The 26,670-nt window shown below is 39.1% G+C and overlaps 1 protein-coding gene across 1 annotated transcript in view; it reads right to left on the reverse strand.

Annotated features, from left to right (window-relative positions):
• Positions 1-10,460: 10,460 nt before the first annotated feature.
• TUB (TUB bipartite transcription factor) overlaps positions 10,461-26,670 on the reverse strand; it is a gene marked incomplete at its 5' end in the record, with an annotated part of 72,821 nt that continues 56,611 nt past the window's right edge. The window contains 8 exons of the mRNA XM_080618702.1: positions 10,461-12,138; positions 13,466-13,637; positions 14,046-14,144; positions 19,176-19,290; positions 20,468-20,580; positions 21,115-21,306; positions 22,194-22,315; positions 23,234-23,305. Coding sequence (XP_080474828.1) covers positions 12,005-12,138; positions 13,466-13,637; positions 14,046-14,144; positions 19,176-19,290; positions 20,468-20,580; positions 21,115-21,306; positions 22,194-22,315; positions 23,234-23,305 — 1,019 coding nt within the window. The 3' untranslated portion in view covers positions 10,461-12,004. The remainder of the gene's footprint in view (positions 12,139-13,465; positions 13,638-14,045; positions 14,145-19,175; positions 19,291-20,467; positions 20,581-21,114; positions 21,307-22,193; positions 22,316-23,233; positions 23,306-26,670) is intronic.

Here is a 26,670-nt window from a genome sequence, read left to right on the forward strand (position 1 = left end):
TCTGCACAGTGTTCTGTATTGACAAAACCAGAACCTCTATGACATACACAAGGTAAATTATATGAAAATACAAAAATCAGTCGTTGCACATACTGGTAAATAAATACATTTACTACAGAATACCAAAGAGTTTCTTTAAAAAATTTACTTTGTAAAAGCACATTCTTGCAGGTTATCTAAAACTCTATATAGGTCTGAACAAAAATGAGATTTCCAACAACTCAAAACAGGTCAAGACAGTCTTGTGTGCAAACAAGTGAACGTATTACATTATGAAAAAAATGACTGGTTAAATATTAGTTCTCATGGCTAAGACATCTTTTGACAATTTTGATATTTTCCACTCTTTAAACCCAATATAATGTAAAGGAAATCTAGGCCATAACATACTCAAATTCTACTGTATATCATTGGTTTATTTAAGAAAGGCAAAGTGATCAATTAGATGATGCTAACTTGTTAACTGTGGAAATAAAAAAAAAATACTTATAAAACCCTATCTAAACTGCTTTTAATTTTATGGGGACGGAAACATTCATGTAGCACTTACTTACATTTTCTACATCTCGAAGTTTAAGTAGACAAGTTAGAAACAAAGACGTATTTTTTTTTGCAGGCAGATACAGTCCCAGCACATTCTAAAATGGGTATTTCTGCAGCTGCTCCCAAACACTGGATCTTTCAGACTGTCATAAGTGGGATAAAAACAGTGCTGGGAAATACAAAAACAAGCCAGTGTCTACTAGGAACTCTCAGAATTAACCACCTCTGAAGTATTCGCTTTCTGAGACACTTCTAAAGCTGTATCAAATTACAAAACATCCTCCACAGATAGTTTTACCATTCTTCTACTCTTGAGTAAAAGAAATTGTTCAAACAGGAGAAACAAAAGCCCCAGTCTTGTAACGATAGGGTACAGACTGACACCCTTTATGGATCAAGCCCACTGAGAAGTCAGCTCAAAGGAAAAGGGAGAAACAGATGTCTGTCTGTAACAGGTACAGACAGATAAAAAGATAATTTTTTTTTTAATCTTTTCCAAAGAAAGATTTCACCTGTTCAAGATTATTTTAAAAGGGGTTTCAAATAACAGACTCTTTAGAGATATTTTGCAATAATTAGTGCCAAGAGAAATTATTATCATTGTTTATGTTGTCAGTCTCAACAGTGGGAGAGAAGACTGAATAATCTTCATATATCCCCAAAGGAAATATTTTAAGACTATATATGATTGTTTTCTAAACACCCTGTTTAGTTGCAGTAATAACATCATAGACTTTGAGAGCACATTTAACAGAAGATGTCAACTTCTTCACCAATAGATATTTTAGATACCCCTTTGAATGTCAACAAGGCTTCATGGGTTGTATATAAGAGCAAAAATGGCCTTCCTTACACATGAAATTTTCTGAAGTATTCATGCCAGTAATGCCCAATTTCTGAGATCCAGGTAAGCCCACTTTTAAACAAAGACAGACAAGAAAACATTAGGACTCTTGCGGAGACACGCAAATGGGGCATTACAGAGACACAACAGAAGTTAGAAAGAAACATTTAGTTACACCAGCAGGCTTTGCATTAGGCCTGAAATAGAAACAAATTGGTGAAAATGTCATAATGGAGAAATCTACACATAAACTGTTTAGGAGACATACAAATGGTATTGTCAGAGTTCTTACCAATACGATGCAACATAACCAGTGACCATCAGTCTATCAATGAATACTAAAATCTATTACTTGTGATCAGCGATGCCAGGCAGTGTGCTAATTCTCCACACCTGTACATGGAACTTGTTTGCACTTTAGTCTGCTTCTCCGTAACTGTGCTCCTTGGACCGTACGTTCCTTTTTCTGGGCTTAGGGCTCAAGATAGTGCAAGTATAATAAAAAAGTCTTATGTGCAACGCAAACACACAGGAAGTTCAAAGAACTTAAGAGCCACAGGTCCCAGTTTCTGCCTTCAGGAGGAGCTCTTTCTTCAGTATGAGGAGAGCTGTGTCTTAATGGCTTTGGTTCTGCAGTTTTTATGCTAAGCTTCCATGCCCATCTTTGCAGCCGTATCCTCTGACTGGTGCCAAGCACAGGGGATGGGAAACAGCACACAGGTCAAAACATGCACTGTACACAGCAGGATGTCAGTTAGCATGTATTAGTTGCATTACTTAGTGATAAACCCATCCGTAATAAACCTGTTGTGTGTGGTTTTCTTATGTGGTGGCTGCTTGTGTGAATGCTAAGAGAGGCTCTCATCCTCCAGATCCAGGCAGATGCAAATGAAGAAGAAAAAGAGAAAGCAAGATTATTTTCTGAGAAACAAGTGTATTTCTGATGGATACTGTAAAAAGAGATCTAGTTATACTAGCATCATTTATACCATACCAGTCTCTGGTACTCTAGTAAAGCACTTGCTTTCAGCATACAGTCCCAGATCCCTGGCATCACACAATGCAAAGAAGAAAGCACAGTGTTGTTAGGAAGCTTAAATTCATCATCATACAGGTGGCAATAAATCAGAGAGCACTGCAAACCACTGCAGTAGAAAAAGAGGACTTGGGAAATGTGGCCTGTAGTGTGCAGGTGCTGAGCTTTGCAAATACAATTCAAGGAGCCAACTGTTAGAAATGCTGCACTCTAAGTCATAACTGCCACCCTGAGAATACAGAATGTGAATCCTTTTATGTATGTTCTCCAGTGTCTTGGTCAGAAACCTATTCAGCACTTTAAAATTCACCAACAACCTTGAACTGCACAATGTGATGAATATCCCTGCTGAGGATTATGCAAGTGGAATTGGAGGACACCCTACTTCAAAATGAGAACATATACACAGGGATTTAACACACTTTAATTCACAGGCATTAACTTTATAGGTTTCACTGACTTAGCTTTTTGGAGTGTCTCTATATGGAAAAACCTGTACACGTTTGAGACAAGCAAAAGTTACAGATGAAAGAAAAAAGCAGGGGGCTTAAAACAAAAACAAGAAAATTGTAGTAACACAGATTACTAAACTGAAAAGCATCTACCACCTGCAAGAAAGTACTTGAAGTGATACCAAACAGGAATTCATCCTCATGGACTTGTGCTATGCAGTTCAAAAGACAGAATAACCAGTGCTTTTGAAAACAGGTGGGTTGGTTTGTTTAAGAAAAGAAAAATGACACAAACCCTTGTCACAGTGTTACCGAATTTGGTAACTCTTGAACATCCATCATAGTTAAAAGAGCCGTGTTCCACAATCAGCTTTTCAAGATCACATTGTTACAAATCTTGCAAGAGAAAGCATCACTGCTTTAGCCCTACTTTAAACCAGAAGTTAGAATTAACAGTACGCAGTATTTTTTATATTTTCAGCCTACATTATTAAGCACTGAATGTCCAAATAAATACTGTTAGAAATGAAATAGAGCCCCATTGTTTTTTACTTAGGAAAACTCAGTGGGCCTGATTTAAGTTACTTGCTGAGCGACTTTTCAGTTCCTGATACTTGTACAGTACCCTCGTGTTTGTTCTGGGCCATCCTCGTAAATTAATATGCATGAAACTTGATTTCAGTGTGATTTCAGTGTGATTTCAGTGTAATTTCAGTTCCCTGATGAGAACTTTCTGTAGTAATGTGGTTTTCCAGTATTCCAAATTGCAATGAACCAGTTTATTATTCACAAGAAAGTTCAAAACAAAGAGCCTCTGTCTACTAGTTGGTCATCCAGGTAATCAGCAAGAAGACAGGCTTAGGGACTAAGAACTAATTTCTAGTGCCAGCTCTATATATAACTCTTCATTTGTCTGTTTGCTTTTATAAGCTTCAAATCACAGCTTCACTGGTATTAAAAGGGTAATAATACTTACCTGCTGCTCCTGGGCTGCTGTAAGGCTTTACTAGCTAATATGGAATGTCTTTGTGAAGTGTTGTTTTTAGTTTGTGGGCATTTGTTAAAGCTGGTATTTACCAGCCTAATCACAGATTGGCCCCAAGATAGAAGATACTGCTACAAGCATTAAAGTATGAACAGAAAGACCCCCAAAAAGGCAAGTGGTGCCATTTTGGTGAGAGGAGGCTGTATCTTTTGACCATGTCCTTGCACTGCATCCCAGATGTAGTATGCAACAGGGTATCACAGGATGTTTCATGGCACACACTACTCTGCTAGCAATAAGATTCCTGATTGGAAAAAAAAGCCCTCTGTCAATCCAGGCACGTAGCTCAACGATGTCACCTAGAAATGATGGTTTTCTTCTAGGATAAAAAGTTTCTATTTTTAGTATAAAATATCAAACTTCCACAAATAAGGCAGCAGAAAATGAGGCAGAGACTTCAGTAGAAAACACTGCTCTATTTGCGTTTAGCACAATAAGTACTGACCTTCAGAAATAAATGTAGTGGTACACAAAAAAGCAGTATCATAAGGCAAAACCCAAAGGAAGCGTATTAAAATGGCTATGTTATGTTTTTTCCAGCAGGACTATCAAGCACTGCTCATATGTCAGCCTAGCAAATTGCTGGTTTTCCAGTGGCAGCTGCCACTCAGCCAGATCAACCTGGCACACCTATAGCTACTTCAAAGACTCTCTTCTTTGAGCTCAAACTATAACTTTGAAAACATTTTAAAAATAAGTACAAAATACTATAACGTTTAAAGATACTTAAGGATCAATACAGTTCTACTTCTAGCCAGTGAGGACAGGAGATTCTCTCTGGGGAACAGAACAGGATGGTAATAATTGGGTTATCTTCTGATGTCCCAGACTGGAATGAAAACCTCCTGTTAAGAGGTGTCAGAGTTCACAGATTTGTTTGAATACTGAACTTCATAGCATGAGCAGTGCCCAAAGCCCACTGTCACAAAACATACTCTGGTTTTGTGTACTTGTGAGAGCCTGGACAGTAAACATAGCCTTGGAAAAAAACAAACAAACAAACAAAACAAGCAACCAAAACTGAAAATCAAATGGAGTAAAATATTCCTGCTGTTGTTTGGTAAGTCAGTGCAGGAAAAGTACAAGATATCTTATGTGATGTTCAAGAATGCCTAACAGAATTAGGAAGTGCTCTCTTGTTAGGACTTTGGAAATTCCGTCACTTACTGTGTCCTGACCACACTGACAGATTTCTGCAGCCAAAGTCTGGCAGTCTGCTGCACAGGCCGACCTGTATAACACTTGTGCAGATGGAGCTGCAGGATAGGGAGCTTATGCTTAAATGAGAGCGCAAATGTCAAGACAAGCTTGAGGAAAACAAAATTTTGAACAAATAATTTCCTTGAAATTTCACCCAATCTGTAAGCTAGATTTTAATGTTAAAATCTCTAAAAACGTTTATAAATTACACCCTGTTACTTTGAAAGAGTTCACTTTACAAAGTACTGGTACTTTTGATGGCATTGTTCCAACTGGGATAACCTCAGTAAGAAGCCATAGATACAGGGTCAAATGTGAGAAACAGATTGCATTGTAAACATCCCATTTGAGTATAAAGGTAGTCATAAAACATGAGACTCATTTTTAAATCAGATGTGCGTGACAGAGTCAAAGTCTGCAGTAACAACAGTTTTGAACAGCCGAGTTGCATCCAAGGAAAAAAACCAAAGCCAGCACAAGTATGAAAAGGCAATTTGCAGCACAATTGCCAAGTGTCTCAGTTTGCTGCTACATAAAAGCATTAATAAGCAGTTGCATTAACTGGACCTCTGCAAGGTGTTCAACAATAACAGCTTTAAAACAACTGATGGTGCAAACTAAAACACAATCAACAACATACCACTGTGAGAAGGGAAAGTGTATCAGATGGTTTGTCCTTACTGGTATTTTTCTGCACATTTAGTGACCAAAAATGACATAAGTTTAAAAATTCAAGCCTCACTAAAATCATTGACAAGATTTCCATAGAATTCAACAGTGTCAAGATTTTATCTTAAGACATTGGTTAGCTATTCAGTTTCTACACAGGTGGCAGAAAACTGTTCATATTTACTGCGGTTCCTTCAGTGAGAATCAAACAGGTTACTGAGCACACAAACCACTCCTGCCGCCCACCAGCCTCGAAACCCTCCTGAGAAGCTTCTCATCAGAACAGGGATAGACATAGGTAGGTCCCAAAACCATTATTTCCACTCAACTCATTGGAACTGAGGCACAAAGAGGTTACAAGATTTGCACAGTCACACAGTCAGTTGGATTTGAAACCCAGGCGACCTGGTTTGCAGGCCTGTGTTCTCTCAGCTGCTGGACAGCCTAAAAGACTATATGATTTTAACACACATTTGTGACTCTTCAGGGCTTTTTCTGCATGCAGTCAGTACCTAGGCACAGAATAGATGCACGAGTATTCACTGGTACTGCTCGGTTCTGGCTCTCAAGTAGGACTGCATTCCAGTTGATGTGCTAGCAAGCTTTTGTCAGAGTAATTTTCAAACTGCCACTGTAGACGTGAATAAAACCATGATAAGCTTTCAATGTTATTGAGTAATCCAATTACAAAGTGAATAGGAAGGGTTTCTTTTCTCAAGAACATAAGCATAATTTTTTCTGAAATGTGTCCTCTTCCTAAAGCAATTCAGGAAATCTGTGTACTGGTTCCATTAAACAGTTTCAAGACAAAGAGTTAATTCAAGTCTTCTCAGTGAAGGTATGGATAAACATACCCGTACTGAACAAGAGGAATTTAAAATTTCAGGGCAGTTAAATAAAATACAACATATAAATTTTAATGCATTTTCATCCAATATACAGGCATTTGTGAGTATCAGCTACTGAGCTATAGTTTATGGCAAAATAACAAAGTATCAAGTTTTAGTTGTGAAAATCCTTTTCTTAGTTCCTTGGCAAGCGACAGAAAGAACTGAAAAATATCTACTTAATTTCAAACACACAGCAGAACCCTGGTAGGTACATTTCATGCATGAAGAACAACCGAAACTCATTTTCATCAAGTAGCACATACAAGGGAAGCCTGCATCTACAGTTAAAGTAATTCTAGTGCAAGATTTATATGTATAAAACTACTTTCTTCTAGTAATAACCTATGAGGCCTTCTGATAAATCTGAGAGTTATCAGACTATAATTCTAATCAAGGTGACTGCTGCTCTATCACATTTGCTGTCCTTATTTGCCAAGCAAAGATACGTTTTGGTGAACACATGCTTCTCTAAAAATGAGGAAAAAACTTGCAAATGATGTTTTAGGAGAGCAATGGGATAGCATGGGAGAACTAGTTAGAATGCCACAGGATCAAACCCAAAATCTTCCCGACACCTGCCACGTATAAGGAGAATTTCTCTCTGCCCGAAACACCAGGCAACCCCCTGTTCTATCTGACTAGAATAATCAAAGACAAATACTGGTCTACAGTCATCATCTCTTCAGGGCAAGAAATTCTTTGCCATGTGATGTTCACTCCTTCTTGTATCTTTATGTGAAGTCACTAATAAATTAAATTAAAAAAAGAATAATATTTGTAAAAAGCTAAGACATAAGAACTGGGAGTGATTTTCTGTACTAAGGAGTGGGATGATTTCCTTCTTTTTTAATGGGCAGCACTCAGGTAGGGGTCAGATTTTTATAGGTAGAAAAGTAGACTAATGCTCAATACTTGTAGAGACCTCTCTGGGGCTCTGCTTGCTGAAAGTCCCTCCTTTTGTTCATCAAAAGGGAGCAAAAAATGAGAAAGTCTGAATTGATGGCACTGATTCACTGTGACCGATAAAATTCTGGTGTCATTTGACTCCACAATGATGTTTTTCAAATGTGCATCTATCAGATTTTGTTACAGAGCCCTTTTTACTAAAGCTCCTTCAGTTCTACCTCAGGAGGACAGCCAGCTGGGAACTCCATAACTATTGTAAGGCAACTTGAATAGTGAGAGCTTTGCCCAGTCATTATTACAAAACCATTCTCACAGACTTCTTAGCATCAGAATTTCTAACAATGGCCTACAACATTACTGTTTTATGGCCATATATTATTCTATAAAAGGAGAGATTTCTAGTTTCTAAAAAATAAACTCTATTTTAGGGCATCAACACACTTCAGCTCACAGAATCACTTTCAACCTTTTGAAAAAGGAAAAATAAGGCAGCACTACAAAGGCAATCTAACAGCCTGCCTCCAGGCTTGTGGACAGTGCTGCTCATTGATTTGCAACTAATGGTTTGGAAACTCCGGTTACTGAATGTTTACCGAGAAAAATTCTGATTATATTTTAGGCAAGCTTTTTTATCTGCTTTTAATGTGTTAATTTACTCCACTGAAAAGCCAAAGGGCCAAATTCACCACTTCGATAAGGCTTCTATTGTTGAAGCATCATTGGATGTGCACCGAAGGCATTATTCATCTGTGGAGAGATCACTGAGTAATATCGTCAGACGCTTTTGAGTTGCACATCCTTGCGGAAAAGATAAAGGGATTGTGAAGAGAATGAGAAGGAAGAGAACATCAGAGATGAAGAAACCTAGATAAAGGGCCAGGGAGAAACTGTTTGATGTAAACAGAGTGACAAGTTAGATTAAGAACTCTCATTAAAGCATGCAGTTATTTGCCTATAAGCAATTCAGACAGGGAAATTGTTTACAACTCTCTGCCAAAATCAACAGCAGGTGCAAAAAAATCATCAATACTGGGATTTTAAATAATATTAAATCTACTGTATCCAAACGCTTACTAGGACTGTGTGATAGAAATACACAGCTCATTGCCATTATATTCTTTGTGACACTAAGTAAACAAGGTTATGCACACTGACATGCAGGCCCTGCAGAAGCTCTTACTAATGTGAGTGTGCCACGAACTGCTCCTTGGTTACATTAGTACACATATATCTCTGAAAATACATACTGGTGCCAAGATTTTATTACTGGTGTGGAGGAAAAACTAACTTTGTGAGTTTTGTGTAATACTTTATGACTAATCTCAGGTATGACTGTACGTTAAGACAGAACCTGTTGTGACTTTACCAAGTTAGAAAAACAAAATTTGTAGATGTGCTGGAAAACTTGTGATACCACCAAAAGCAATCTACATCAGAAAATGTCCACTGGAAATTATACAGATGCTCAATGAAAAGCAAGTGCTTCTGGAGCAGATGGCAATGGTCAAGTGAATCAAAACAACCCAGTCCCTTGCTCAACATCAGTGAGGAATTAGGGTTTTGGCAATGGCCACTAGGCATAATCCTACTGTAACTGAACCAGATTTAATGAGAGCTCCTCATTCCTCTTAGTCCCAGGTTAACATCCCCCTCTAGTGACCTCAATTTATGGTGGGGAATTTTCTTCCTCAGCAGCTCATTGGCTGATGTCCCTGTATGATTCTGTTAAGATGATGGGAATTTGAGTCACCACTTTCCTCCTGGCACGCTTACAGGTTAAAAAAATACCTGGCTGGGAAGAACGTACAGGGAGAGTGAAGTTACACAATGTGCTGGCAACAAAACTGTCCCAAGAAACTGAACTCTGCCTTTCCCCAGCCTCTCATTCTCACCCTTGTGCAGGAGTTCACTGCACACAAGCTTCCTTTTTGTGCCAGTTCCCTGTGGGGCCATGAAGCAAACCAGACCACTGTTACGATCCATGTTCAAAATAATCCTTCCTAAACCAACTCCACTATTAAAGCCAGCAGATTGTGTATTTGCACCATATGACACTTGGTTCCTTTGACACAGTGCTGTGCACAGGGAGAGGCAGGAAACTCTCAGGTGCCACTTTTTCAGGCTTTAAAGCAAACATGACTGGAGAGCCACAGAATTAAAGTAATGCAGATTCAGCCCTTCCCATGCTGCAGATTCTTTAAATGCACATCACACCTAAATACCAGCAGTGGGGATTCCTATCTGGTTTTGCAGTAGTCTAAACAAAAATTCTGGTTATCACTGAAGCTTGTTTTTAAAGACTGACGTGAGGCCTAAGGGCCTCTCTGTTAAAATCCAAAGTGAGATCAGAGATGGGGATGTGAAGTGGTGAGAAACCACCAACTACAGGGGAAAGCAAAGCATCCATGTGCAAAGCCTCAGTATCACACCACAGCTCATGATCATGAATTTTGATCATGCAGTGAGGGAACAGCCTGCTCATTTCTCACAAACAAAAGGTGTCTTTCCATTTTATACCACTGCATGGAAAGGCTTCTTGCAACAAGATTTGAATAAATAAAACAATGAAAGAGCCTCCTGTTATTGAAAGATGACATTTGATAGGCTGAGTCCATCAACAAAACACTGTTCAAAGCCAGATGACATTCTTAATAGATTTTAAAAAATATTAGAAAGAATGCTGGCCATTACTTATTTCCATCTCTTATCTGAAATTTCCTTATCTGTATACTGGGAAGGACACCTGAAGGCAAATGTGAAGAAGAGAGCGGATTTCTTTTATTAGTTGAAATTAAACAGTCCAAATGGCACAACCTCTCCCTATGGCCTGTCCCCTATGAAACAAGCAGATTTGATCTCATTTTTCTCATTACATAATCTTTGGTTGTGCAATGCAAGAGTCTGTAAAGACTAAAAAAGGGGACCTGAATACACACAGTATAAAACACAACTACTTCATCATTCACATTGCAATATCCTTCTGGGTGAACTACATATAAATTCTATTATTTTGTGCATCATTTAGGATAACACTGTACATAACATGGCAGAAAGACTCGTTATTTTTAAAGGTGTTTTACGGTGTGCTATCAGTTACAGTTTCTGGCTTTCAAAATGCTCAGAAGAGAAGAGAATGGCTTATTCTTTGCTTGAGTTTTGATACAGTATTTGTTTGTATATTCCAGATAAATCAGAAAAAAAAAAAAAAAACCCAACAAAAAATCCACACTATTTTAAGCTATTTTGTGTCCTGCCAGCGTCTCATTTGTACGTGGCATACACTACATTTGCCTAGAAGGATTTAGCTCAGTAGCTGGCACATTTACATTAAAGAACAACATACACAGTTTCAATCGATTTCAAGTGTTCTTACAATGGGAAATAAATATGAAAAGTGGTTGTTGCTGAGAGTTCAAATAATGCAATCAACAACTTGTAAAATCGCAAAAGGCCAGAAAAATTTAATAAAATATTTCCATTTACCTTCTTCAGCTTTACACAGCCTGGTCCAATAATAAGATTCTCTGCAGAGAGCCTTTATCCAACCGTTTGTATCACTTCATACAAAATATGTGTTTGAATTACCACAGCAATACAAGGATATAAATTCCCAACACGACATGCCAAATTCAACATAAGTTATGCTTTCTTGGCATCTAGATGTTTTCCTTTTCTGTACTCCAAATACATTTTCATTTGAAACAAATTAAAAAGCATGTAGATGTTAAAACATAATAACAGCTTAGAATTCAAGTGACTTGTGCAACATTGTTTTGTGCTTACTACTTCTCCGTTTCCTCCTACTGCAATTAAAATTCATCATGCCCTACTACATACGCAATAGCAATGCATCAAGTTCAGTCCAGTATAGGTTTTCAACCTTCACACTTTGCTTTATACTACACGAGATCCTTGCAAATTCAAAAAAGTGCATCTTTTCTGTGATCTTTCTTTTACGTTGGCTGATGAGAAGCTCTGATTAGTCGATGCAGGAATGCAACCTTGAGGTACGATTGCAGCCTCAGAATAATTCTTAAATGTAAAAGGAACTTTTTGAGCGTGCACGCCCTTTCTGGATTTAAAAAAGACACCGTTACAATGGTGCTACTAGAGCCACGGTACAGTACATCATGGCACATCTCCATAACATATTCAAGGACATGAGAGAGAACTTCTATTTACACAAACTTGATGTCACTTCCAGAAAAATATGACAGAAAAAAAAAAAAAAAGGAAAACATATTTCCTGAATGTCCTGAATTTTTAGAAGATTCCTTTTACTTTCTCTTCAGCAATAGAGTGATCCTCCACAACTACATTTTCCCTGCCCTGTCTAGTATGGACCATAAGTGACATCAGCAGGAACTGGGAATCATATAGCAAACTGCTTCCTTTGATAGGAGGCTCACCCATGCCCCTTTACTCACAAGCCAGCTTGCTGTCAAAACTTGAAAGGGCAATGGCAAAAGCTTGTAGTGCACACATTGGGTAGTTGTAGTCCATGGTGAACACATCCTCAGCCACGCGGCCAAACTGCATCACTATATATTCAGCTGCAAGAAGCATCATAAAAGGTGACAAAGCATTATTTTTGTTTGCAGCCCTTACTAAGTAAGTATGCATTCAACATCATCCTCTGGCCCACTTCAACAAAATACAAACAAAACATGCTCACTCATCAAACTTCACAACACTTATTCATGCAAGTGGGTGTGCTGGTATCAAGGAGAAGCAAGGCTAGCTTGATTGAGGAACAGCTGAGTGACAGAAGATTGCAAGACTTGCTACTGACAAAAAAACTGCGCAGATAAAGAGTGGGTTTTGCAAGCATAGAGAGAAAATTGCTACTGTATAGAATGCTCTTATACAGATTTAGTGCAAGTCTCACATGTACCAAGAATCAATTAATTCTATTCCCACTTAACTTCAGGCAAGTGGATAAGCAAGGATAATGGCAGAAGAAAATGCATAACTGTGATCAAGACCTAATCATGCCCAGGGAAGCTGTGAATGCTCCATCCCTGGCAGTGTTCAAGCCCTGGTTGGATGAGGCCTTGGGTGACATGGTTTAGTGTGAGGTGTCCCTGCCCATGGCAGGGGGGTTGGAACTAGATGATCTTAAGGTCCTTTCCAACCCTAACTATTCTATGATTCTATGATTCTATGTCTCCCTGTTACATCATTTTCATGAAATTTTCCTCAACTTTTTACCCCTTTTGTACTCTTTATCATGCAAAAGGAAATCTCAGCATACACCAACATTTCAAATTCAGCATTGCTCTCAGAGACCAGGACAGCCACTTTCAACAGATTGCAATATTCCCTACAGTCTAAGCACAGAGCTAGTGCAGCCCAGTGCACTCCAGCACCTAGTGACCATTGCCTGCCCACCGTGAGCATAAAGCAGGGCAGCATCACTCCCCTCGAGCAATTGTCTTCATCCTTGCCCCAACAACTGTACCTAAGCTTGAGAAAAAAGGGGGCTGCACACTGCTGGCAGAAAGCAGCACATTGATAAGGTCCTAGTGATGGAGTGAAAAGCAGTCCTGACGCTTTCAGGGTGGAAGGATTGTGTGGTACTTGTGCTTGAGTGGAGTGATACTGTCATTGCTGTCTGGAAGTGCCACAGCTCTGAGAGCAGGAACAACTCTTAAGGTAGTGCTCAGTTCACAAGCCAGGCAGCCAAAGAAGAAAACTAAGCACATAGCAGAATCACCTGTCTTGAGCATAAGCATTTAAACACCCAGCTTGCATTAATGTCATGGCCACAAGGCAGAGCAGCCCACGTAAGTTAAACTCACTCACGTAATGACAGTAAGGGCAGAATGACTGTCAGACTGTGAAAGCAGTAGTGTTTCTACATGTTCGAGCTATACTTACGATCATTATCATGAATAATTTGGAAGTTTTTCACTGAGGCCTGTGTGACTCGACCATGGAAATTTAAAACATAGGACTGGGTGTCATCATTCCAGACTGGTGTTTTGTTATGCAGCTCAATGACACTCTCTGTATTTTTGTTCTGCCATCTTGCAAGAAGCGTCTCATGTTCCTGCACACACCACAGATACACACTTCAGTTTAACACTCTTACAAGGCAAAAAGTAAATTAATACACACAAAACAAAACCATTCATAAACCCTAGCCCAAAGACTAAACTGTCACTTTCAACCTCCAAAACAGCATCACTGAATTAAACTGAGAACTCTTGAGTATCTTAATGCGAATGTGCATTAGAATCCTTTCCACAGCTTCAAAAATATTAGTTCCGCCTTTTGTTATCTAACTACATTATTATTTGTAGCACTTTTGTGAGTCACAGGACTAGTCACACATCACATTGTTCTTCAATTATTCAAATGTTTTTAACCTCTAAATCTTCACCAATGCAAAAAAAACCCAACTCAAACTGAAAAAGATTTCAAGTAATTTTTATCATTGGCTGATCGTATGACTTACATTTCGTGGTCTGATGGAAACTCTTTCATGGTCCATATTCATTCCTGGTATGATCACACTCATTTTGCGTGGCCCTTTAAACCCCAAGACATTTGTTTCCTGAAAATGTTTTAAAAAGAGTTCAGCATCTTCTGTATTTTTGAAGTTAATTTCTTTGGCAGAGAGACACAGCGGCAGCCCAGGGGACTTATTTGTTAGTCAACTCAAAAAACATCTTGAAACTCCTACCTTCGCTGGCACTGCCAAACCTTCTGACTTTGTTTTAGAAGCTCTGACAACAGGAAAAATGGAAATAGAGAAGTTTCCAAAAACATTCCTAGCATTGGCTGCCAGCAACATTAATACAATTAAAAAAACCCTAGTCCTTTGTTAAAAAGGATATGAACTAACCAGATTGCTTGGCTACTGCTAGATCCTAAAATAAAGTGGTTACAATTTTAAAATCATAAAATGCAGTCAAACATTTTGATGAGAGACAAAATTAAATATATGGGACCAACTCCATTTATTCCAGAGCCAGCACAAAAGCAAACAAGAAGAAGCTGCCAGTAAGGGCATCTGTTAGCAGTGCTGTGGTTCTCAAAGTCTTCAGATATGTTATGCTTAGAGACAAGCATGGTATAAAACAAACACATTAGCATGAATGCAAATTTTTGAGCTGTGAAGGCAGGGAAAGTAAAGAAACATGGGCAGAAAAAATAAGTCCACAGAAAATGCAACTTTTTCCAATGAACATGATTCAATGCCTTTCTGACCAGCATTTTACAGGAGCGCTCCAGTATCCTCCCAAAACACAACCACTAAAATCTAAATAGGCCTAAAGTTTTATGCTTTTGACTTTTTTTCTCCACAGAAGCAACTAGAGCCATGTATTTCAGCAAGTGATCATCTATCTACTTTTGGAAAAGAAAAACTAAAGGGTGGTATTTCCAATCCACTCAGTAAAACCCAGTTGCCTGCTGTGGCATGAATCAGGGAAGTGAAACACTGACACCTCTGAAAGCTCATCTCCTCATATTTTGTGCTACTTACTTTTTATTTTTTTTTTCAGTCACATGCATTTTTCCCCTCCTACTCTTCCCAAGTGAAGGGCTGTGGACACACACAAAGGAATCTCAGGGAGGAAATTCCCATTGGCGCTGTTCCCAGCAACATACTACAAAATGCCATCCCTGTGCTCCAGCTGGTGTGGCTCTACCACTGGGACACTTAGAAGTGACATTTTCAGGTGTCCCTGTTTTTGTATATTTAATTAAGGTGTCCTGATTTTAAGGAACACTCAACTTTGTAGGATATCTCTACATTCACAAATAAAAATCCATGCATCTCGGCTCCTTGTAAACATCTGAAAATACCTGCCTGAGATTTACTTGCACAGAAGTTCTGTCATCCATCAGACCTTCGAAATAACTTTGGTTGTTTCAGCAAACCATCTGGAGATTTCACACAACCCATTAAAGATTTTCATGCATGCAAAAAACAATTCCATTGAGTTATTTTACTGAATACTATTGAAGCAATCCAGGTATATCCATATATCTCTGTAAGTCTGTACATTAATGGGAAGATCCTACCTCTTTTCTGAATCATTTATGTCATGGCCTTTGGCAGAGTAAACCAAAGCTATCAGTTCATTTGGAAATTTATATTTGGTTCTGTGTCATGGTGAGACTCAAACTAAAATGTCTGCCAGCAGATTTTATAAGCAGGAGAAACTCAGCACAGCAGAGGCCAATTTCTAAGAAAAGATTCATGCTTCAGCTTATTTTCCACTAACTATTGACAGTTTTAGTCTTCTCTGTAATGTCTTACAAGCTTTTCTTCTCACCAAGCTGCAGTTATGATACATACAACTAATTTAGATGCTAACTGGTTTAAGACTTTGTTCAAGGTAAAATTAAATAATAGCACTGAATCACTTCCCTCCCAACAAGCAGTATTATCACTCTGAAAAAAGCAGGACTATACTCTTTGGAGTTACTCAGAAACATTAAAATCAATACTTCTGCCAAATGATAAGGGAATGGTTTCTAGATGCACATTACGTCATTTACCAATTACATCAAACGTTTTACTAGCAAATGCAACCCTTTTGCTAAAACCAAGGTACAGAACTGAAATTTTAAAAACACACAATATATGAGTAAAGCAGTAGGGACAGAAGAGCAGCTTTGATTAAAAGTATACCTTTCCAAACTACCTGCACCCAAGTAAAATTAATTCCCTATATCTCCTGTCTCATTCCCTGCTTCTCTCTTATTTCCCTCCTCTGCTATTTTGTGTGTAAGTTCAAGACTACAAATAGCATCATTAGAGGAACATAGGCCAGATTCTGATTTTACACCATTTTAATGACAATGACAGACTTGGTTTACATAGGAATTCAAAATAACAGTTGCTAGCTGGCAGAGCACTACTGACAGAGCCAGCATGCCAGTGATTTAAATCAGCTAAGGACTGGCCCAGTATTGCTTCAGGGCTGCACTCTACCGTTGCCCAGGTGGTAAGCTTAGCATGTGTCACAATACACTGGACTGAAAGAACACGGAGTCTATCCTTAAGGTTGCTTTTAAGATCTTACTTCCATAAAATTACGTAAGCATTTCACTAAAGTGGAAATATATGCCATGATAAAAGCAGCAAGTTGTATATCCCAGGAGCTCTCAAGAGGTTCACAACTTAGTTATCGCAATTTTCTTTCAGCCACTTCCCTTTCTGGACTAGCGTAGAAACTATCATCCCATAGAAAGCCCAAAACAGAACCCACTACACTGGAGCAGAATGCAGGTGACTGAGGCCTGAGTAGAAAGTCGCAGTTTTATTGCTTTGCTGAAACCTGAGTCACACTCAGAATATTAGCAGAGCTCCCTGCTGATGCAAACTGAGTTGTGAGATACTATGGATAAAAAGGAATCCAGCACAGAAAACTCTGGTACAAATGGTAGTCATACCTTACCGCTTCTTCATAAATTTTGCCAAGCAATTCTGAAATCAGCCATTAGGTGCTGCTGCAGGTTTACTAATAAGCTAGACCGCCATCAGCGGGGAGAGTAAAAATGGCTTACAGCACCTGGTAAAACTCGGTCCTTGCACTGATTTTATTCCTGTTGCTTGAAACATGCCCTAAGGTGAGCTCCACAGTGAGAGTTCTAATACATTTATCCCACAGTTAACAGCAGATGCACCAGCAACTTCTGCCTGTACAAAATAGACCTGCTGAGACAATTCAGCAGGTCAGGCTCAGTAAGTTGGTGGAAGTGGGTACAGCTTCCTCTCTGGGTGAGTAGCCAACTGGCTGTGCTGAGAGACAGTGAGAGGCATAATGGTGCTTTCAAAGTACTGTTTGTTATAGCTTTTGCTGCAGGAAAAATCTCAGGGCAGGAATTAAAGGGTTACCTTAGGACAAGGATGTTTCAGGAGTGCTCTTGAATAATCTCACTTTAAAAAGCCTGGCTAGTAATGAAGTATCATTCCAGCTTCCTTTTGTCCTCTGGCCACAGCACACCTGAAAGCCTGATGCCTTTCTTCATGAGTATCAAAATATCAATGCAACAAATCATTTTCTTACATAAATGTGTAAGTTTTAAACTGCTGATCTCAAAATAGACATACGAAAGCAGCTTATCTTTGCCACATTTTCCAAACAGTGGCCATGGTTCTGTTCTTTCCAACACTCCCACTTCTAATCACCTCTGCTGACCCCAACTGAGGCTTTTAGTTGGTAACATTAATGGTTCAAATGCTGTTGTTTTTGACTTAAACAAGCAATGTCTAAATTGTTCAATATATAAATTGTTTTTTAATTGTTGGGTTTGGGTATTTTCCTCCTTGCATTTCCAGATGCCACCAGAAGATTAGTTGCTTGGCTCCAGGGAATGCCTTCCTATATAAACCGATTTACTAAACGTGTAAGGTCTCCTAGGTCCCAACTCTAAACTCTAAACTAACATCAGATTCTGGACAGTCTTGTTAAATCCTGTTAGCTGGATTTTCTGAAATTTTCAGAGAGTTTCAAATTCAACAGCAATGGAGGGATATGTATCTTTCTGTCTTGTCTTGTCTGCAACTGCAGGCCATGTGCCTGAATAATAGCACATGTGACCAAAGGCACTATTTATGCTATATTCACAGAAAAACTGCATCCTAAGCAGCAGGAAAATAACACGTCAGCAACCCTCCAGTGCTCTCAGCACTTTGCATGGGAAGGATAGCTCTCTGCTTTCCTTTTCATGTGCTGAAATCTGCCAGAGGCATTGCTCCCCACAACCTGAAGCTGCCCTTTCTAGGAACCCATTCTCTGCACATATGCTGGATCTCAATCTGATGGATTTCCAGGCATCCTTGATTAGAGCTGAGCAGAAGCTTTTCACAAAAGTGGTTCTTGGGTATTTTTGTCAGAAGGTGTTGATTTGTGAAAACAGAACTTTCTGTAGCAGTGTACATACCCATTTTGATTGGAAGAGTTTCTTGGGCCCAGAGATTTCTGGACAGAAAGAATACTCTCACCAAAACAGTCATCCAGTCATCATGAAAACAACAGCAACTGTATTTCAAGTCTCGATTGTCTGTGCTGCTCCTGACAAATGCTATTTACTGTCCTATAAGAGGCTGATTTCTCTTATTAAATTGAATTTTTGATTTTGTTTAGGGTTTGTTTGGGTTTTTTTCTGGAAAAAGGAGTTATAGAGGTTTTTATCTCAGTCTCCAAGCCAATGCAGCAGACCTAGCTGTTCAGCTACTCGTGTTTTGGATCAGAGTCCTCCTCCAAAATGTTATTGCAAGTGATCAGATTTCAGTGCAGGAATTCCATGTGCACAACTCTTTTCAGTTCAGGAGGCTCTCTCAGATGATGCCTGCAGGCTGTCAAGCACCCTACCTCTTCCAGAGGGTTATGTAAAAGCTTCTCACCTTCTGACCAAAAGCGAGAACTGGGCAACCTGGTTCTGTGCACAACTTTATTCACCTCTACTTTCCACTGAATTTCCTGGTTTCTCTAGTGAAGAGCAGCTGTTTGATTACATCTAAGTATGAATGGTGATTTATGTAATCATAAGTGAGAAGTAAATTCAGTGTGCTATTTCAGAAACTGATCTGCCCTTCTTGCATATTTTGCCTGTGAGCAGTACTTACATAACAAATAGCAGCTAGCTCCTGACGCAGGATACTCGCCTCCAGGCTTGATGTTGTTTTCATTGGATTTACTCCATTGTCATAAACTGTAAACTTAGTTCCCATAAGATTTGATCTATCAAAAAAATGGAAAATCCAATCACCGTTTGTCAGCAATGCTGCCTGAGACATCTATCTTTTCCTGCACTGTAGCCCCAAAGGAAAGACAGATAATACTGAGTACAAATAGCTGTTAATTCTATCCCGACTATGTACCAACTCCTGGGTTAAAGGCCATAACAAAAATGTAAAGGTACAGTAGGGCAGAGTATACTAAAGGTCCTTTATCATTACACCAGAGACTTCTCGTAACACCTTGCAAAGCAGTAAATTTGAAAGCCATAAGGAAACACTCTGGAGGAGTTATTTTGTTTGTTTGCTTGGGTTTAAAAATATGCTTACTCTCTACAAAACTATCTGCTTTGTTACCTGACTACTAACTCTATTAGAATACAGAGAGTATTTTCATAAAGTTTTAAGATGAACCTTTCCTATTTAAATGGAAATCATACCACGAAGTGCAAAATATAACTTAGAACATACTAAAACCACATTATCCTCTTTCTGTACTGCAAAAACTAGCAGATAAAGTTCCAAGATCCATGCAGGCAAGTGGCCATTAACAGCACAGCCCCTCTTCCCAGGCACAGACAATCTAAACATACACTGAGAGGCTCCACGTAGGTGTCAACAACAGACTAATGTATGATGGGGCGACAAGACAGAAAAGAAACATGGTTCTGAAAGAATTCTACTACTTCATAGAATCATGGAATGGTTATGGTTGTAAGGGACCTTTAAAGATCATCTAATTCCAAACCCCCTGCCACAGGCAGGGACACCTCCCACTAGGCCAATAAATAACTCTAATTAGGATCTGAAGAAACAGGCAAAAGTGAAGAGATTTTTAGATTGTGTAACACAAAGAACTTCCATTCCAAGGTATTTATATCATTAGGGACTAGACACAATCTACTCGTGTACTCCTGAAAATCTCATTAAGATAAGTTGTACTCACACTTGAGAATCTGGCCTTTGAGCATTTAACAGCGTCAATCCTGTCGACTTTTAATAAAATGTGATCTTGTAAGTACTTGAAATGTTTTGAAAACATGCCTTGAATACTGGCGAACTTAAAGACTGTTACCACATGATATAGTCACGCCTCTAAGAGGTCATAGTCGCTTACAGGCTTCCTAATTTCAAATTAACTATATCATATAAAGACAATTTGCAGATGTATTAGTGTTTACCTCAGTTTTCCAATAAAACTCTCTCCACCCCGAGACAGGTCAGTTGGGTCTATAGAGATGAGGTAATTAGAGGTTTTACTCTTCTTTCGTTTCCTTCCAGCTAACAGAAACACCTAAGCAGCGCAAAAAACCATATTCTAGAATGCCAAAGGGGTTAGTACACACCACTTCCTGCTTTGACATAAGTAAACCATAGGCAATTTTTTCATCTTCCAGCATCATTAGAGAAGCAACAGAAAATCTGGAAAGTGACTTCTCAACCATTCAGTTCATTATTTACAGTTTAAATAATTAAATTGTATCTATTTTGTTAAATGTTTCATTCTAAGTTGCTCTGGCTCTTTCAATTGAATTGAAAATAGCTGTTTTTCAGGCCACAGAATGCAAAGAGCCCCAGCTGCTGACTGTCCCATAAAGGTGCCATGCAGGGATTATTTAAGGCCAAAGACTGGACATATGAAGAAAGGCAGTAGAATAAAGTGATAGTATTGTTTTGCTTTTGGAAGACTGTAGGGCAGATCTCAGTTCAAGCAAAAATATATTTAAAACACAAGATTATATTTTCTTAGTAAAACTTCTTCAGACTTTTAATATTTTTTTTTTTATATTGAGGTGCAACTGGTATGCCATTCAAGTTATTTTATGACCTTTTTACCATGCTCCCTTTCCAAGTGGAGGTAATAAGTAGGGTACATCCCTCGGTCCATTCCCTTCTTGTCTCTTGTGATTCTGCATTTGACCGTGACACCCTGTGGAGCAGGTCTTATGGCAAATTCCTCCAGGTCATCGACATCTATGAGAGGCTCATTCGTGGAAGGACTGGGGGCTGAGGCCACTTCCTAGAACAGTAAGCAAAACTCAGGTTTCCTCAACTTTCATTTACAAGGTTATAGGTCCAAAGGAATGACTTTTGATAGAAGCTGCACATTAAAACAGTAAGAACAATGGACATACTGTCTTCCTCATTCTGACTCCTCAGCAGCCTTGAAGGCAGCTTACCAAGCTTAGGATCAGCCTCCTCCAGTCAGTCAAGCTCCTGACCACCAAAGGCCCAGGGAGCAGTTCCCTGCACCACTGGTGCTCAGCATACAGATACATCTGGCAAACCAGAATAGGGTGGCTGCGCTGGTAGAGTGCTGTAATGTTAACAAAGCAAAACCTGGCTCCCACCTCCCCCATCTCACCACACTGCTTTCTTCAGAAGGGCCATACCCAAGGCCAGTGATGGCCATTGCTGAAAGGAAGAAATAGGGAGAGACAGGTTAACTAGATAGAGATACAACAGAGATGTGAAGTCAGTGCAGTACATAAAAGAGTGGGGCACCATCAACTGGTTTAGCAAGAGCTTGTGATTTAGAGTATTTGAACAAGCCGAAGTCTTATTTTGTTTGAATAGTAGTAGCAAGAACAGGATGGGAAAATGTTCAGAAATAAGCAATAGAAACAGAAGGTCCTTCTGAGCACCTGCAAGAGGTAGAAAGGTAAATATTTACTGTTTACCTTTCTCTTCATTCAAGTTCAGACAATATTTGCTATTCTTTTCTCCAAGTCATTATTTTCATTGCTTGCTCCTGTGAACCCTGAGAGCTATAACAGTAAATCACCTTGGAGATACTCTAGTGCATATTAAAAATGAAGCAAGAAAGCCGGGCCTATTGAGACTGCACTCTGAAATCATGCAGTACATAGTAGCCTGCATGATCTTTCTTTGGCACTCACTCCTTACCTTATTGGATTTCTTGCTTGTGGCAGATCCAGGCCGGGTATTACTGTTTAACTGTGAAGAACTGGAGCTGTCTTCATCTTCCTCATCTTCTTCCTCATCAAAATTCATGCTGCTTGAGATGCCTGAGGAGAAAGCACCACACTTATACAAAATATTAATACATTAAATCTGTCTATACTTGCTGTAAAGCATCATTTATTATACTGTTGCACCCTTAGGCTCACAGGTGAGACAGGGTGTGTGAGAGGGGATTTACTGTGTGAGGCCATTTACAAATACACGGGTGAGACAGTGCGTGCCCTGAGAAGCCAAAACATTTCAGCAAATGAGAAAGGAAATACAGTTTCCATTCCACAGGGAGGATTGAGTTACCCAGAGATACAGGAGCAATATCCAGTTAGGAATTAAATCCAGATCTCCTTCATTCACTCAAGTACTTCAAACACGACACAAAATCTTAAACCTGAAATTGGAGTTGAGTAGACAACCTGTCACAGCCACTTGGAAACCTTAGCAATTAAAATACGAGCCCTTCTACAGCATACTTTTAACTATTCCTATGTGATCTGATGAAAAGCAGATCTTAGACTGAGAAGAAACACTCACATCAAGGAAATGTTCTCATACATATTTATTTCACATAAAAACCAGTATCAGCCTGGGCCAAAGGAACTGCCTTACAGCACTTGAAAATTTGACTTAACAAGAATTCAAAGCCTCAGACATTTCAAAGGGAAATAGAACTTTGAACATCAAATAGGACTTAGCAGCAGAAAGCGTCAATGGTGGGACATTTGCCAAGCCAAGTTTTTCAAGGAGTATCATGCAGATGAAGCTACCCTCTATTCAGGTTCAAACGCTACATTCCACATATTACAGGCTACCTACACAATACTTATTGCTAAACCAACCAAGCAAAAGGAAACATTTGGTCCAGAATTGCCACTATTGGTAAGCCCAGTGCAGAAGGAAAAATGAAATGCAAGGATTTCCAGAGCCAAGCAGCATGGGCATAATTAACTTTTTCCTTCTATACTTACCAGGAACATGATCCAGGGCGACAAGACTGGATTGGGAGGTGGAAGAGGACCAGGATGTATTTGCATGGGGATCTGGGAAAGGAAAAAATCCATGGGCTTGATTTTGCAAACCCTTAATTGAGTGAACAAGCCTAACTTGCCAACAGGACTCCACACAGGGCTAAAGGCTTACTGGATGGGGCCATAATGCTGCCGCCTGAATTCTCAGTTATGGAGATTTACTCTTTCTGCACAATCATAATTCACCTTCTACCTGTTTATACCTTCCATGACCCTATTTTTTAGTACTCTGAATGAAGTCAAAAAGCCCTGGATCACACTGTGAAGCTTCAGAAAACATCATCCAAGCTAAACTTGTGCCACAAACCCTTCTGTGCATGATGTGCTCTGCACATCAATTCAAGCTTACTCTTGAATTCTAACACACACACACACAAAAAAAACCCTGATCAACACAAGTGGTACACACAGATCCTATACAAATATTCATTCACTAACATTGAAAAAAGTATTTAGACTCATATTCAGATGGCATAAACTCTACCTATACCCCTGTGTCTACTGAGTCCTCATCATCTTTCTCAGGCGTTATAAACTGTCCTTCTGGGACTTCCAGGGATACACAGAGACCTTCATGTCAGTTAGTCTTTTGGAACACGAGGTTGGTCTGCAACAAGCAGAGACTGAACCAAACTAATGTAGAGAATTATAAACATTAGAGATGATATCAGTAATGGTTTTCTTCAGTTCACATTTTGGAATGGAATGAGAAAAAAGAGACATGAAAAAGATTTTTAAATAGTTTTTATGTTATTACTGCTTCCAATAACTTTAATGCACATCCCTTTAGGATAGCTTTTGACATCAGATGCACACTGGATGATGAAACAACACCAGAATGGCAAGAGTAAGTGGATAAAAGTAAACCAGAAGCATACGCAATGCTTGTATTCCATTCAGCTGCGCCATGAACGGTCTCGTTATTAGTTTCTTCATTTCCTCCAGTCTGGACATACACCCCACAGCAACAAGTTTCAATAGGATCTGCTTATGCAAGGAAGGCCTGAGTTCTCAGGTCAACGGGCATTTTCAAGCTTGTAGAACTCACTCATTAATAATCACAGATACTAATCACAAGCATTATGTCTTAGTTTATTTCTACATCCATGCTCACTATTTCACCACCAATATTTTGGTGCTGAAAATTCTGTGCCAGCCTTACAAAAGTCTGCATTCATGATCTGTGGGGAAGAATGCTTCAGAGAGCTCCTTTTCGAACTCAGAAATCAAATCTATTCATTCCCTAAATCTCAAAACAATTGGAAATTCAGGTGGTAAAGAAGAACTAAGATCAAATTGCTCATTCCAACTCTTTACAGAGACATACTGAAATCCAATAAATGTGAAGACTAAGTGTTAGTTATTCACTGTTAAAACTTATGGAAGTCTGTCTCTGTTCTAGTGACTCATCTGCCACAAAAGAACTCTACCTATTAAGACTTTGGAAATCAAAAGGACAAATATTCTTCCTGAAAGAAGAAAATGATTCTAGTATGGCAATTTCCAACAGATGGAGAAATCAAATAAAACATTTGGCATTTTCTTAATTTTTTTCACACTTGGGTAGCCTATAGGTTCTTGTCTTGTGACAGAACTTAACTTGCTGGGGAAGCAGACATGCTGAGAGAGGCTTCTCTCCACAAAGTTAGTGTCAAAGAGCAGCATGGGTACAAATCAGGGCTACGCAAATCTGGTGGGACTCAGTCTTCCCTGTTGTGCCAGTTAGCATTTACTTCTCTGTTCTTTTCCTTTTCTTCCTGCTCCATGCAAGAGAAGAACTGGTGGGAGACAATAATTCTAAATGCTTTTCAGACCAATGGAGACATGCCAGAAAGGACATGACACAAGCAGTGAAGTGGCAGTGGGAACCCACATGAAAAGCCCTAGCTCTGCATAAAGTTTCCCATGAATACTGGGATACTCAAAACTTTCTAACAAGCCTCCTCTGCTGGTACCACGTAGCAAACCACACATAGTAAAAATATTATATGGAGGTGCTGCTGGTTGCAGTCTTGTCTTAATACCTTTCATTTGTGTCTCACAGAGCATAGCTCTGTTTTTAATTAAAATGAGTAAACCTCAGCACTCCCAGCTTTAACAAGTGCCTCCCCCCGACTTGAAGCATATTGATGGTCCACTCTTAGCAGTGTTTGATGAGGTAAAAAAACCATCATACCATATATTTAAGAATATAGAGCAACAAAGCAAAACTAAACCAAATCAAAATGAAAACACCCATCAACTGCTTCTATTAAAAAATCAAGAAAAAATAGGGGAGAATAAAAATATATCCCGGAAAAAAAACATCAAAAATAGAGATGTCCCCTAGAGTAAAAATCTGAGTGCTCTGACCTAATTCGAGAAGTCTGTTCATAGTTTTTAAATCAATCAGCTTTAGTAGTGTGTCTGATGATTAAACATTCTGAGCCATGGTTTAAGGCAACACAATCACCACACAGATCAGAACTTGTTAGTCATGCCCAACATCCCTCGGATTCAAATGCCCAGGAAATACCACACTTGGAGAAAAGCTGCCCATTTCAGTTGAAGTTGCTCACATCTGCAGAGTAACGTCCCAGAAAAAAATGAATCTTAGTGAGAACTGCTCTGCAGACAAGAAGCGGGCATTTAGGTATGAATAGTCTATTCTAGATAAGTCAAGTTTGTACTTACATTTTGCTCTTTATACACAAAGAATTTATTCTTAAAGCCTCAGAGCACTCTTGGCTTGAGCCACCTTTGCTTCAAAAGCTGCACACTGAAGAAGAACAACTCCAAAGCAAAAGCCTTCAGAAAAAGCTTTGTGAGGATTTTAGGAATTTTTTTCCTTCCTACAGTTAATGTCTAATGAGAGCTAATAACAGCACAGGAAGGAAGGGACAGATGCATGAATGTGTACATACACAATCTATCTCCCAAATCATGCATGCCCCTAGAAAAACAAAAACAACAAAACAAAATAAAAATTCCACAACATTTGGGGACTATATATGGGAAATGCTGCAGAATACACAGTGCTGTAATCTTCACCTCGCAAGCACAAACACACATTATGAAAACACAAACAATGTTTAACTGGCAACACAACTAAAATTAATATTCTAGTTTGAATGTTGCTATTCTGCTGCTATCCTGCTTAACCCTCAAGTAAGTGATTTCCAGACTTGTACAATACAAAAATGTGAGCAGGTGGATATGAGCGCTAGCATCTGCCTGGTACCTTAACAAGAGCACTGCACTGCAGATGGTAAAGCCTGGAGAGCTCTTGTTCCTTGGCACAAGTGAGAACATTATTTTTTTTTTTAAATTATAGAATAGAGCCTAACAAGCACTTAGGAGAATAAACAGTAACAATCTCTGCTTAGGTTAGGGCCAAG

Source organism: Psittacula echo (assembly GCF_963264785.1).
Source record: "Psittacula echo genome assembly, chromosome: 5".
Taxonomy (NCBI): Eukaryota; Metazoa; Chordata; class Aves; order Psittaciformes; family Psittacidae; genus Psittacula; species Psittacula echo.